The 12,489-nt window shown below is 35.4% G+C and overlaps 1 protein-coding gene across 1 annotated transcript in view; it reads right to left on the bottom strand.

Moving 5' to 3' along the window:
- Positions 1-3,916: 3,916 nt before the first annotated feature.
- Positions 3,917-12,489, bottom strand: part of LOC148948239 (semaphorin-1A-like) — a 418,473-nt gene continuing 409,900 nt past the window's right edge. The window contains exons 13-14 of the mRNA XM_089094665.1: positions 11,912-12,122; positions 3,917-10,093 (exon numbers count right to left, since the gene is read on the bottom strand). Coding sequence (XP_088950791.1) covers positions 9,685-10,093; positions 11,912-12,122 — 620 coding nt within the window. The 3' untranslated portion in view covers positions 3,917-9,684. The remainder of the gene's footprint in view (positions 10,094-11,911; positions 12,123-12,489) is intronic.

Here is a 12,489-nt window from a genome sequence, read left to right on the forward strand (position 1 = left end):
TCCAACAATTTTTCGGGACTAAGGAATTGCTGATGGAATGATTTGATCAAATGACAAGTAGAAAATTAAACTATTGCTGTGGGGCAAAGGGATTTTCTCTTTCCGATCGCTTTAATCTCTATCATTTCTGAAGAAACTTTTCGATACTGTTCATACATACATATACTGTGCATATTATCTTCTAGTTGTACATACATTACTCAATATCAACTGGATTAAAACCAATAATGAATTTGGTTAGTTTTTAAGACAGTTTCGTTTCAAATTTTGTTTTACAAAATAAATAAATCATAATTTCTTTTTTATCCTCCTAACAACAAGATTTATGGTGTACATTATCCTTTCGTATTAGTCAATATCTATGAGTATATTGACCCTACAGGACAAATTTCCCGAATTTTGAGGGGATGTATCATCTTTACCCCCCTGGGTTCGCCCCTGGTCCACAGCTTTCGATGTTTTGGCACTTTCGATTTGGGCTCATCACGCAAGCTTCTTGTTTAAAGGTCAATCTGGACATTTTGATATTTTCCTTGAAGACCAAAACTTTCCTGGAGATTTTTATATTTGATAAAAACGACTTTTTTCTGTGAAATCTGGCAGTTGAGTCTTTTCCAACGAGAGGGGTATGACAAGCAGACTTTGATATATCTGAATTTGTCGAAACGATGTTTGTGCTTCCTGCATAGATTTCTCCACTGTGTTGCTTTTATGGCAAGTTAAGATATTACCTAGGTATATACATACAATTCCATTGGCCTTATAAACTTTTAAATCTGCTATGCATTTGAACAGGAGACCGGTGCTAAGAGTTGCAGCTTATTGGAGCATGTTTTCGATGTACTGTTTAGAAGACATGGCTCTTCTGACACGGACAAAAAAAAATTCTATTTGATAGTTAGCTCCAAATAAACCTAAAAAAATGTTCTTAAAAAAACAGGGATCTGATATTCTTTAAAAAAAATATATAGGGACTGACGTTGTTACATGCATTTCAAAATCCTTTTGCAGAGGTATAGCAATGTCACCTATTTTGAGAGTTTTTCTAACGAAAATTTCTTGTCAGATGATTGTGTATACTGTGCAGTGTAATCTTCTAAGCCCACAACGATAAGGGGGGAGGGGAGGTAAAAGAATGAAATTTCTTGCACCGATTGGAGATGTCGGTAAGTTTGTAAGATTTTGGGTCCTTTTCAATTGTTTTTTGAAAATATTGTTTCTATGGGTATATTCTTCTGTATTTCTCCTGCTTTCTTTTGGGTCGTTTCAATCTTGGCCTGGCTTAATTATTGGATCTTTCCATAGTTTGGGAAACTTACAATTGCTCCAGAAGGTGTTAAGAGCTAGTAGGGAATGCTCCAGACTTGGATTTTGTTCCTGATCCTTTACTAAGATCTGCAACCATGCTCAACCTATTTTGAATTTCGTCGTAGCATGGAGCAGACTTATCATCTAGGTAAAGGAATTTCTTCCTTATCATCTAGGTCTTCGTCCATGAGAATTCAAAGATTAATGATCTGTTGATTTCAAAAGACACCTACCCTTTCCAAGGAAAGCTACACCTTCTTAAACTGTTAGAAGCCATATGTATTTAGCTTAATTTTTGTGGTTTTCAATCACATTTCTTTTATTTTAATGGGACGAAAAGGAAGAAAAAGATTGATGATTATGCTGACGAGATTAGGGGTGTTCGGATTTTGAATTATTGCCATCCTGGTTTAAAAGCCTATATTGTTTTTTTGTTTTTTTTTTTGTCAAATACGCTTACGAGTTGCATTAGATGGTGGAATGATAAAACTGCTTATGGAATGTTTTTTTTCTGGTCTCTCTTTATGGTGAAAGAAAACCCAGTAAATAAAATTCGATTCATTCGAGTCAATATTCATTCGAGTAAATATTCGAGCTCAATTGGATTTGTTCGAAAAGTAATGCTAATCTGGCTTTTCAGACTAACAATAACAGAACTTGACTACAAATCGACAAAATGTGGCTATATCACCTTCCTAAGCAGTTTTACGGTTATCCTTAGCTAACTGATTGCATTTTTATATGATTCAATAAAAAAAACTCAGAGGTGCAGATTGTCGTAATGAATAGTAAGATGATGAAAGTCCTTGTAGTATTGTTTTTTGTTTCTAGTCTCTCCTTATGTTGGGAGAAGATCCAGCAAAATTACAAGGCTAAAATTTGCCCCTTCCGAAAAGTGATATTAATCTAGTTTTCCATATCAGCTAACGACAAAATTTGGCTACAAATCGAGACACTGAAAAAACTGAGATGCTTCATAATCAGTGTTTTAGGAATTAAAGTTTACAGTTACACTTGAGAGCCGCTAAATCACGAAAATCTGGGCGAGGGGTTTTTCAGTGAAAACACCCCAAAAATATATTTTTCAACGACGATACCCCAAAAAAATGTTTTTTTTTTAAGTCTAGAGTACGGGGGAGGTGGGATTGGATAGTAACGCACATAAAAGTACCTATAATACTTTTTTTTCTGTTCTCTTTATGTTGGAAGAAAATCCAGTAACATAGCGGAGGTAAAATTGCCCCATTCGAACAGTGATGATAATCTGGTTTTCCACATCAGCTAATAATAAAGTTTGGCTACAATTCGACACAGTGACAAGCTTGGACTACGTAACCCTCCTAAGCAGTGTTTTGAGAATTAAAGCTTACGGCTACACTTCAGTGGCGCCAATTCACGAAAAGATAGGGAGGGGAGATGTTTTTTTTTTCCAGTGAAAATATCAAAAAGGTGTTTTTTTAGTGAGAATTTCCAAAAAAGTGTTCTTAAAAAAAAATCTAGATGAACAGGGGGAAAGGGGAAATCAAGGACTACATTATTGCATAGTAAAATGATAAAAATGCCTATAGTATGTTTTTTATTATTTACCTCTATGTTGAGAGAAAATCCGGTGAAATTATGGAGTTAAATTTTGTTCGTTCGAAATTAATAAACTGACCAAATTGGACTACATCACCCTCCTAATACGTATTTTAGAAAGTGATGTTTGTGGTTACATGATTGATTGATTTCATTTTTAATGATTAATTAAAAAAAAACTACAGAGACGCAGATTGATGCATGGATGTTAAAATGATAAAAGTGTTCATAGTATGTTTTTTTGTTCTAGACTCAATGTTGAGTGAAATTATGTTGAAGAATCAAGTGAAATTACAGAACTAAAATTGACCCATTCGAAAGTGATGCTAATTTAGTTTTCGGAATTATAACCCCGTCAGATGCATGAGGAAACACTCAAGAAACGATCGGTACCATGGGGAAACTGATCAGTTTGTCCCACAGTTCTCCTGTGGTACTGATCGGTTTCGATGTGTCTTCGAGCAAAACTGAGCAAGCATTTTTGAAATTGGAAAGCATGCCAATTGTTAAGCAAACAAAAGTTTAAGATTTGATGGTTCTTGTTCAGAACCAACAGCTTTTTGTACGATACGAAAAAGATATTCTCCGCTTCTTACCAGCAAAAAGGGCAAAAGGGTACATGTTATCTGTGCTTTTCGGAAAGATTTGGCATCTATCGTTCGAACACTTTTCCTTTCGTACCAATCGGTTTTTCTCACCGGTTTCTCCAGGATGATAATGAGGATGGCAAAAAGGAACATGTTTACTGTGCATTTCGGAAAGATTTGGTACCTATCGTTTGAACACTTTTCCTTTCGTACCAATCGGTTTTTCTGACCGGTTTCTCTATGCATCTCAACCAAGCATTAAGTAAAAAAATGGCTTGAAATTGACAAATTGCAAGGTAGTCTTTTTGCAATTGCAAGGTAGATTGTTTCATTGGACAATGGAATGATAAAATGAATAAAAAAATTATAAAAAAGTGAAGAAAAAATGATAAAAGTGCGACGTTATTCTAGTTTACTCAAATAGATAAAAGCGAAATTTGAATTGATAAACAAATAATATTTTTATTTTTTTCCTTCTGCAAAACGTCAACTACAAAGGAACGTAAAAAAAGCATAATACAAATGAAAAACATGATGGATTAAGTGCGTATTTACACAGATATAAAGAATATATATACTATTAAAAAGGAAGTAATTACAATCAATACTGTAAGATTCAATAAAACAGATCTTTGTCTCGTCTTATCACGTTATGTGAACCAAGGACTGTCTTAACATAACGTGGGGAGATAATGTCATTGACAAGCAAAGGTACAAATAGCCAATATTTTAAAATGGTAGGAGGGGAAGGGAGGAGTGACACTAATTTTTTTCTAGTTTAGAGAGGAGAGGTTTAAAACGTTAAGTGTTTAATGCAAACTGAAATACAACAGTTTTTTTTACAATCAATACTGTACGATTTAATAAAACAGATCTTTGTTTCGTCTTATCACGTTATGTGAACCAAGGACTGTCTTAACATAACGTGGAGAGATAGTGTCATTGACAATCAAAGGTACACACAGCCAACATTTTAAAATGGTAGGTGGGGGAGGGGGAAACGACAGTAATTTTTTTCTAGTTTAGAGAGGAGAGGTTTAAAACGTTAAGTGTTTAATGCAAACTGAAATACAACAGTTTTTTTTACAATCAATACTGTACGATTTAATAAAACAGATCTTTGTTTCGTCTTATCACGTTATGTGAACCAAGGACTGTCTTAACATAACGTGGAGAGATAGTGTCATTGACAATCAAAGGTACACACAGCCAACATTTTAAAATGGTAGGCGGGGGTGGGGGAAACGACAGTAATTTTTTTCTAGTTTAGAGAGGAGAGGTTTAAAACGTTAAGTGTTTAACGCAAACTGAAATACAACGTTTTTTTTTTTAAATAAAATTGAATATTAATGTCAGGGAACCCAGTTTTATTATATCAGCTTAAAAAAATTCTAAAAACAAACTTTTCTGGTATTGAGGAGAGGGAGCAAGTGAATTTTTAGGATTTGTCCGAACACCTCCACTTTCAAAACGTGAAGATTATGACCCAAAAATCCATTTTTGACATCCCGGTCTAACATACTGGCCACATTTTGTTGGGAATAGGCATTTTACAGTTTGTATATTCTCGTTCGATAAAATTATCTTGTTAATAGCAGTAGTAATATATAACTACAATGACATAATAAGCATTATTCTAATAATCAGACTTAAATACATTATCATATAATTAACCTAAACGTGCCGGAACACATGCATAAGAAAATAAGAAAAGGTAGCATATACTCTTTTGTGAGGTCTAGAAAAAAAATATTTTGCCCCTTCCCCCAAACACAAAATTAGAAGTGCCCTTAAAAACCACCCACCCCAAAAATCACTCCTTTAAGTTTCAGCTCTATCCCTCAGCCATCAGAAATAACAGAGCATAGTTTATTGTGACGATCCGAATCTAGTTCAACTCTTATTTTGAAACTGCTCTGGAAAAATATCAGCTTCAGCTACCCGGCGTATAGCCTCACGTCATTGGCCAGGTGTTAAGGAGGCTGAACAATAACATGCAGCAAGCTTGATGTAAAGTTGAAAAGCTATCTATTCAGAAGAACACTTGAAATATTCAAATAGTCTATTGAACAGTCTTGACCTCTTCACCCAAAATTTTGTGAGAAGTCTGTATTCTGTCTTTAAGTCCATTATCAAATCAAATCGCACAATCTTTTCATAATTTTACCTTAAATAATTGAGAAGCTCGCGTAACACAATCCAATCACCAATGTGGAAACAATCCCATGATGGTATACAATGGATAACTGAGGCGAGTATTTCTCCTGAGTACTTTTACAGCCAGGGTCAGTAGTTTCACCTTTTTTCCTTTTTATGCTTAAAGTCTTCAAGCAAGCAAATATTTCTCATTAAAGAGTTTACATGCAGTCAGTAATTTTCATTAGAACGTGGCGAATTCTAGATTTTTTAGAATTCTAGATGTATTTCTTTTTGGGAGGGGGGATGGTTAAGAGGACTTAGGATTTTGTGTTTGGGTGAAGGGGGAATTATTTTTCTCAAGCCCTCATAAAAGAATCTACGCTAGGCTTTTCTTGGCAGAAGTCTGGCAGGCTCTTTGACTACTTTTCCAGCCAAATTCGCCACATTTTTTGTGGCGCAGAAGCACAAGCTACTTCGTTGTATATCATCAACAGAACAACTGCAAAAAATAAAAAAATATTTCCTACATAAATAAGTAAGAAATACACTTTGATTTTGGACAAGGAAATGTCAGATCTGGAAAAAAAACAATTTGTTCCACCAATTCTGTATTTCTTTGTATTTCTCCACCAATTCTGTAAATTCTCTTTTTTCCCACAATTCATTCCATCAATTCAACTTCATCAACTTCAAAATTCGTGGCCAAGAAATGTAAGACATATACGAATATAATTACAGTATTTCTAAGCATTGAGAAAAGGAGCAAAACAGGAAAATTATAAGACAACTATGAAAAAATAGTAAGATTTTCTTCTTTTTTTAGGGGGGGGGGGACGAAGTGAGAATCAATATTTAAAGGGAAGGTTCATGCCGTTGTTAGAGCAGTCCTTGGCAAGCCACGTCTACAAAATATCTATAAGTCGCATATGCTATGAGTCTAATACCATTCTTACGATTAAAAGATAATTATGACGACGATTATAATCATTATCACAATCACAATATACAAGGATAAGTGTAAAAATACCTAATTGAAATAGTTCAACATAAAGAAAAAAAATATCATACGAGTATAAAAAGCTGCCACTCTACTAGGGGGTCGATAAAAGAGTAGTTGACAGCGACACCACAAAACCTAGTACAGGAAGGAGTGGGGGAGAGGCGCCTGTACTATGGCTTGACATATATGTGGCTTGTTCAGATATGCCCTTTCCAAACTTCGAAGCAATTTCGAAAATATTGGGAAAGGGCCGTGAAACGAACGACACAAATTTTCCCTGGGAGGTTTTTTAGTGTAGAGTTATTTTTTTTAGTTCTTTTTCGTGTAGAGATTTTTAAAGTTTTTTTAACGTAGATTTTTTTCAGTTGCAAAGCTGATGTATTTATTAAAAACACGAGCAGATCTCTACATTTTATAAATAACCGAAGGCCCAAAACTAATGCCTTTGAGATTTTCACAACTTCAATGAAAAATGAGTTTGAGGGTTTTCAGATAAGGGGTTGATTCAGAACCAATGACGCAAAAAGATCTCAACACCACCATCCCCCAGTTCATGCATGAAAAGACCAGGATATTATCTTAGCATTCCTCGAATATTTGTAGGTGATATTGAGATAAGTTCTTTCAGGGAACCTTTTTTTTAGATTGAAGAAAAAAAGTGCAACAAATACACTGTATAGCTGAATTGAGTGGTTTTATTTTAATAAACTGATAATATTCCAATTTACCACTACCAAGATGATTGATCTATCGTTCTTCATAATCACTGATTAATAACACTCAATCTGAAGTAATTTTAACTAATCTACTTTTATAATTAATCTGTATGACTAAGACTAAGACAAACTTTACGTTTAACAAACAACATATGATCATTTTTCCACAGATTAAGTCAGTTTTTTCCTCATAATTTGGCGTAAGTGTGTGAGATTTTCAACGGTCTTTTGATAAAGGGCACAAAATGGCAGGGGGGGGGGTCTTTCCTGAACTAATCTACTAGTAGCCGGAACTAGTCTAGGCGAATTATTAAAAAAAATTTAGTTCTAGGGTACTAGAAAATCTTCTTAAGCAAATTACCTTAGATCGCTTAAGGCAGCCGATTCCCTTTACCTTTCGAACTAATTATGTCTCTCAAAATTCATCTACTTGATTGGGAATTCGAAAGAATGTATCTAGATCGAATTGGTTTAGATTTTGTTCAACTTTATTCTATTCTAATTTTATTAACTTGTTTCAATTTAATTACTTTATTTCCTTGGAGTACAATAGCTTATTTTAAAATTTAAGTATAAGATGAATCTAACGATTTAGAGATGACGATATATTCTTTTACATTCCTAGGGTGACTTGTGCCTCGAAAACTCTTTTAAGTGACCATAGACCCCCACCCCTCCATAAAAACACGTCCCATTTAGGGGAACTTTGATTAAATTACTTCAAACCACTGCAGCAGATATTCTGTACATTACTCAGCAGACTCTCCCCTGACACCTATTTGAACCCATCAACTACCCCCCCCCCCTAAATGGTGTCCCTTTTCAGGAAACTTTAGTTTATTCACTTTACACTGCACTGAAAAGGGCTAAACGATAATACTCATTTGCACTGGTTCTTCCCTGACACCTTCAGCCTAAACATTTCAAATGATAAGGCTACTCATAATGCATACTTCATAAAAAGAAAATAACTTCCTTAAAGATAGATGGCACTGGTTAAAAGCTCGCCAAACATTGAAATTGAACTTGGTATGCTAATGCAAAGCTCACATAAAGATTTAATACTCAAGAATTTTCCTGTAGTTTAACAGAATGTACTGTGGGCCATGATTGGGGATAATAGACCACAAAAGCGTAAAACGATTGTTAAAATAATGTTAAAAAAACAACTTTAGATAAAGAAACATATTTCTACGTTTTATAAAAGAGAATTTTATTTTGTTTTTCCTTAAATTGAATGCAGTGATAGAGGGGGTCGTTCATTAAAAGATTTTTTTCCGGAAAAGTATTCAAAAGTGAATTACACGTTTTTGTTTCTTTTTTTGGGGGGGGGGGCAGAACTTTGAGTTACCTCCAATTGGATGACGACCTTGCTTTTTGGTGATAAATGTGGCACCTCAAATTTTGGCAAGGATTTGGAAAGATTTGGGCGACGAGGAGAGGCAGTACGATACTTTTGATTACCTTCGATATGATGAAAACCTTCCTTTGGATGATAATGTCCCTTGTATTACCTCAAATATAGGCGAGGATTATGAAGGATTTAAGAGAGGGGGAGGGTTGGGCCAATATTTTGGGTTACCTCTGACTGGATAAAAACCTTTCTTTGGATGATAAAGTCCCTTGTACCAACTCAAATTTTCAGGTTTGACATTGAATGTAGTAGAATCAAGCACATTTTCATGTCTAGACAGGTAAGTAGGAACGTATTGGGGAGAGAGATTCCGATGCGTTGAAATTTCGACGAGGTGGATTGAACATCCCTGACAAAAAAAAAAAACGGAAAAATCTAGCGACTATGGGCACCAATTCACGAGATTCACGAGAATGAGGGGAGGGGGGCAATTTCCATGTTTTTTCGATGAAAATACCAAAATATAGTTTTAATCTAAAATGCTAACAGATATTTTTATCAGAATCTAGGGGGGGGGGCTAGAAGTCAATTAATCACAGGGTTTGAAAAACAAACAAAAAACAATGCCTTATTTGAATAAAACAGTTTGAATAAACCACTAAAATTGTTTTTCAAAAAAATGGCAAAGGGATCTTTAGCAATCTTATAAGTAAATCAAATTTAAGTAGCTTTTAAATCTATTTAAATCATTGTGAGAGCCTTACATAAGATACCAAAGACGTAAATTAACTCACTATATTTCTCTTCATATACAAGTTAGATAAGGGCTTCGTCATAACATCAAAGAAGTATAAATATCTTATATGGCGTGAACAATCAACACAAAAGTCTGTCTATATTGTGTATCATCAACTACATTTAAATGTTCCGAGCTTTGGTCGGACTGACTAGCTTAACCCCTGTCAAATGGGCGGGGCCAATAATATCTGATATGCACACTATTCACAAATAGACTTTCTTTCCACTTCGAGCCGTGCCGAAACCGTCTCCTATATTCTTATTGTTTCTTAGGGTGCCAAACGTGTCCCGATCATCTAGTGGCGTGTGGCCATTGACACCATTAATTAAAGGTTGCTGCTGTGGTGTAAAACGGGCTGAACTGCTGAATGTGTCCCGGGATCGAAAGCTGGCATATGGATCTCGTGGTCCTTCCGCAAATGGAAATGCGTTGTTTGGAGAAGAATCAAAAACGTTGGTTGATCCGATTATGTTATTTGTCAATTTTCGGATTTGTGGTTTTGGAGAGCCTCTTGAGTTCGTGTTTAGAGGTTTGTTAAGGGCAGGAACAAGGATTGGTTCAGCATAGGTAGCTTCGTCTGATTGGAGTAGCTTTTGCTCTTGGGCCAGCCTCCTGAAATTTAAAATTAATTATTGAAATAATATACTGAAGAGGCATTTTGAAACTTAATTTTAAATTTCAGATGCCAAAAAAATATCGATGAAACATTACCATAATTAATTAATTAGGTTTGTATACAAAAAAGCACAACTGATTCATTCCACGGAGAACCCCCCTCCCCTAACAGTTAAATTCCTCGGAACAACTCCACATGAAAAATTTAGTCGGCAAAAAGAAAGCAACACAAATAAAGACTTTCGCATAAAAATTCTGTTGAATCTCCCCAATTTAAAACTTCCTTTGGAAAGTTCCCCCCTTGAAAACTCTCTCCCCGCAGAAAATTCTCCCCATAGAAACCCACTCCCACCAGAAAATTCCGCCTCCCCCTCCTCTGGAAAATGTCTGTATACTTCCCAATAACAAATAATGTACGTAAACAATGGGAAAACTTCATAACTTACAGACCTTTCCTCAGGGGCTGAGGGGGGTCATGTTACCTACAAAGGCATAGTTATTAGGTATTTCAACTATGCTGAAAAAAATGGCTATGTAAAAAATTTTGATCGGACGATTTTGGGGAAAAAGAGGCGTGGGAGGAGGGGGCTAGTTGCCCTCCAATCTTTTTGGTCACTTAAAAGGGGCACTAGAACTTTTTATTTTCGTTCGAATACGCTATCTCCCAATATTCTAGGATCATTGGTTCAATATAACCACCCCTAAAAAAAAAAAAAAAAAAAAAAAAAAAAAAAAAAAAAAAACGCATCCGTGATCTTTCTTCTGGCAAAAATGCAAATTCCACATTTTGGCTGATGGGAAATCGAAACCTCTACAATAGTGTTCTCTGATATGCAAAATCTGGTGGTGCAATGTTCAGTAAGATTCTTTAACTCTTTGGAGGTGTTTCCCCCCCCCCCAATCAAAAATTTTGTAATATTTCTCAGGCTCGTAGCTTTTGATTGGTAACACTAAACTTAATAAATCTTATATATCTGGAATCAGCATAAAAAGCCAATTCTTATGACTATATTTTGATATCAAAACTCTTTTTTTTTTCGATTACTAATGAGCCGAGTCACTCCTTACTTACAGTTCGTCACCACGAACTGTTTGATAAGGAACAGCCAATGACCTTATACTTATCCTCAACATACTGGTACTAAACCTCGAATATATCCAGCACCGACAGACCCAAGCTGTGCAGACCGCAACTGCGCAGTCATCAAACTCTATGCAGTTAGCCAAAGCCATCAGCAAATATATTCCTACTGTTAATGTTGAGCGTACACAGGAATTAGATCTTGGAGGGGGTGAGTATTATGGCTTAATTTTTTTTCAGAAGAAGGGGAGGGGCTATCACTTAACTTCTTTTAGATCTTACTTTTATAAGAGATTTTCCAGCACACCAATAGTCGAAAAATCCTTGTATTATTTATAAAAACAGATGTCTAAAATAATACAAAATTACTATTTCCTAGGTCGAAAATCAAAATAGATCATTAATTTTAGAAAAATACCAAACTATCTGCCAAACATGGGATGATTCATCGCAATACGGGAGGGGTCGGATGTCGAACCCCTACGCTCCATACTCGAGTGGGAATTCACCTTCTCTTGGCATAGTTCACAGCAAGGAATAATTCCTAAAATACTTAACTGTGATCTGTTCTGCTCACAGATTTATTTTCACATGGTAAATAAAGGAGGCGGGGGGGGAGGGGGTGTCTAAAAAAGATCCTAAACTCTGTTTCTTTTAAGATGACACGTTTCTTTGTGTTTTTTTTTTCGCAAGCAGTAGCTTCTGACATTCTTGGCAGAAAAAATGTAACTTACGCTCTTGCACAATTTTGGCGTTGCTCAAAATATTCATATTCTGTGTCTGGATAGGGTAGATTGTCCTCTTCATCTTTTTTACACTTTTTGCCACAGCAATAGCCAGCCACAAAACCAACAAATAATGCCACGAGAGAGCCAGCAGCAACAGCAATAACGAGCGTCTCAACAGTATATAGAGGTATCGATTCATCTCCAGATATCCTTGGACCTGAAAATGAAAAGGCAAGTCGCTGTAAACCCAGGAAGGACATTAAATATTTGACAATAAAAGATGGAAAATTTTGGAAAATGGCACAAAGTGAACACGAATTACTAAATAATCGAACAATAGGCCAAGAAAAATGCCGGTTTAAAATTAATGAAAAATTATAGTTTAACAACAATAAAAACTGGTAGAACTGGTAGAGCTCCTCCCCCTCCCCCGAAACTAAAACATTATAGGGTTCTACACCGAGACACAAAAGAATGTGATAGGTGAATTTCAAACATAATTGATTATAATACAAGGTACCATGAATTGCCTACAGAATTGATTAATTTTATCAACCTTGAACTTATGCGCTAAGTTAGATAAA

This window comes from Artemia sp. Qi Xiang Cuo, chromosome 9 (genome assembly GCF_049724085.1).
Source record: "Artemia sp. Qi Xiang Cuo chromosome 9, ASM4972408v1, whole genome shotgun sequence".
NCBI classification, from domain to species: Eukaryota; Metazoa; Arthropoda; class Branchiopoda; order Anostraca; family Artemiidae; genus Artemia; species Artemia sp. Qi Xiang Cuo.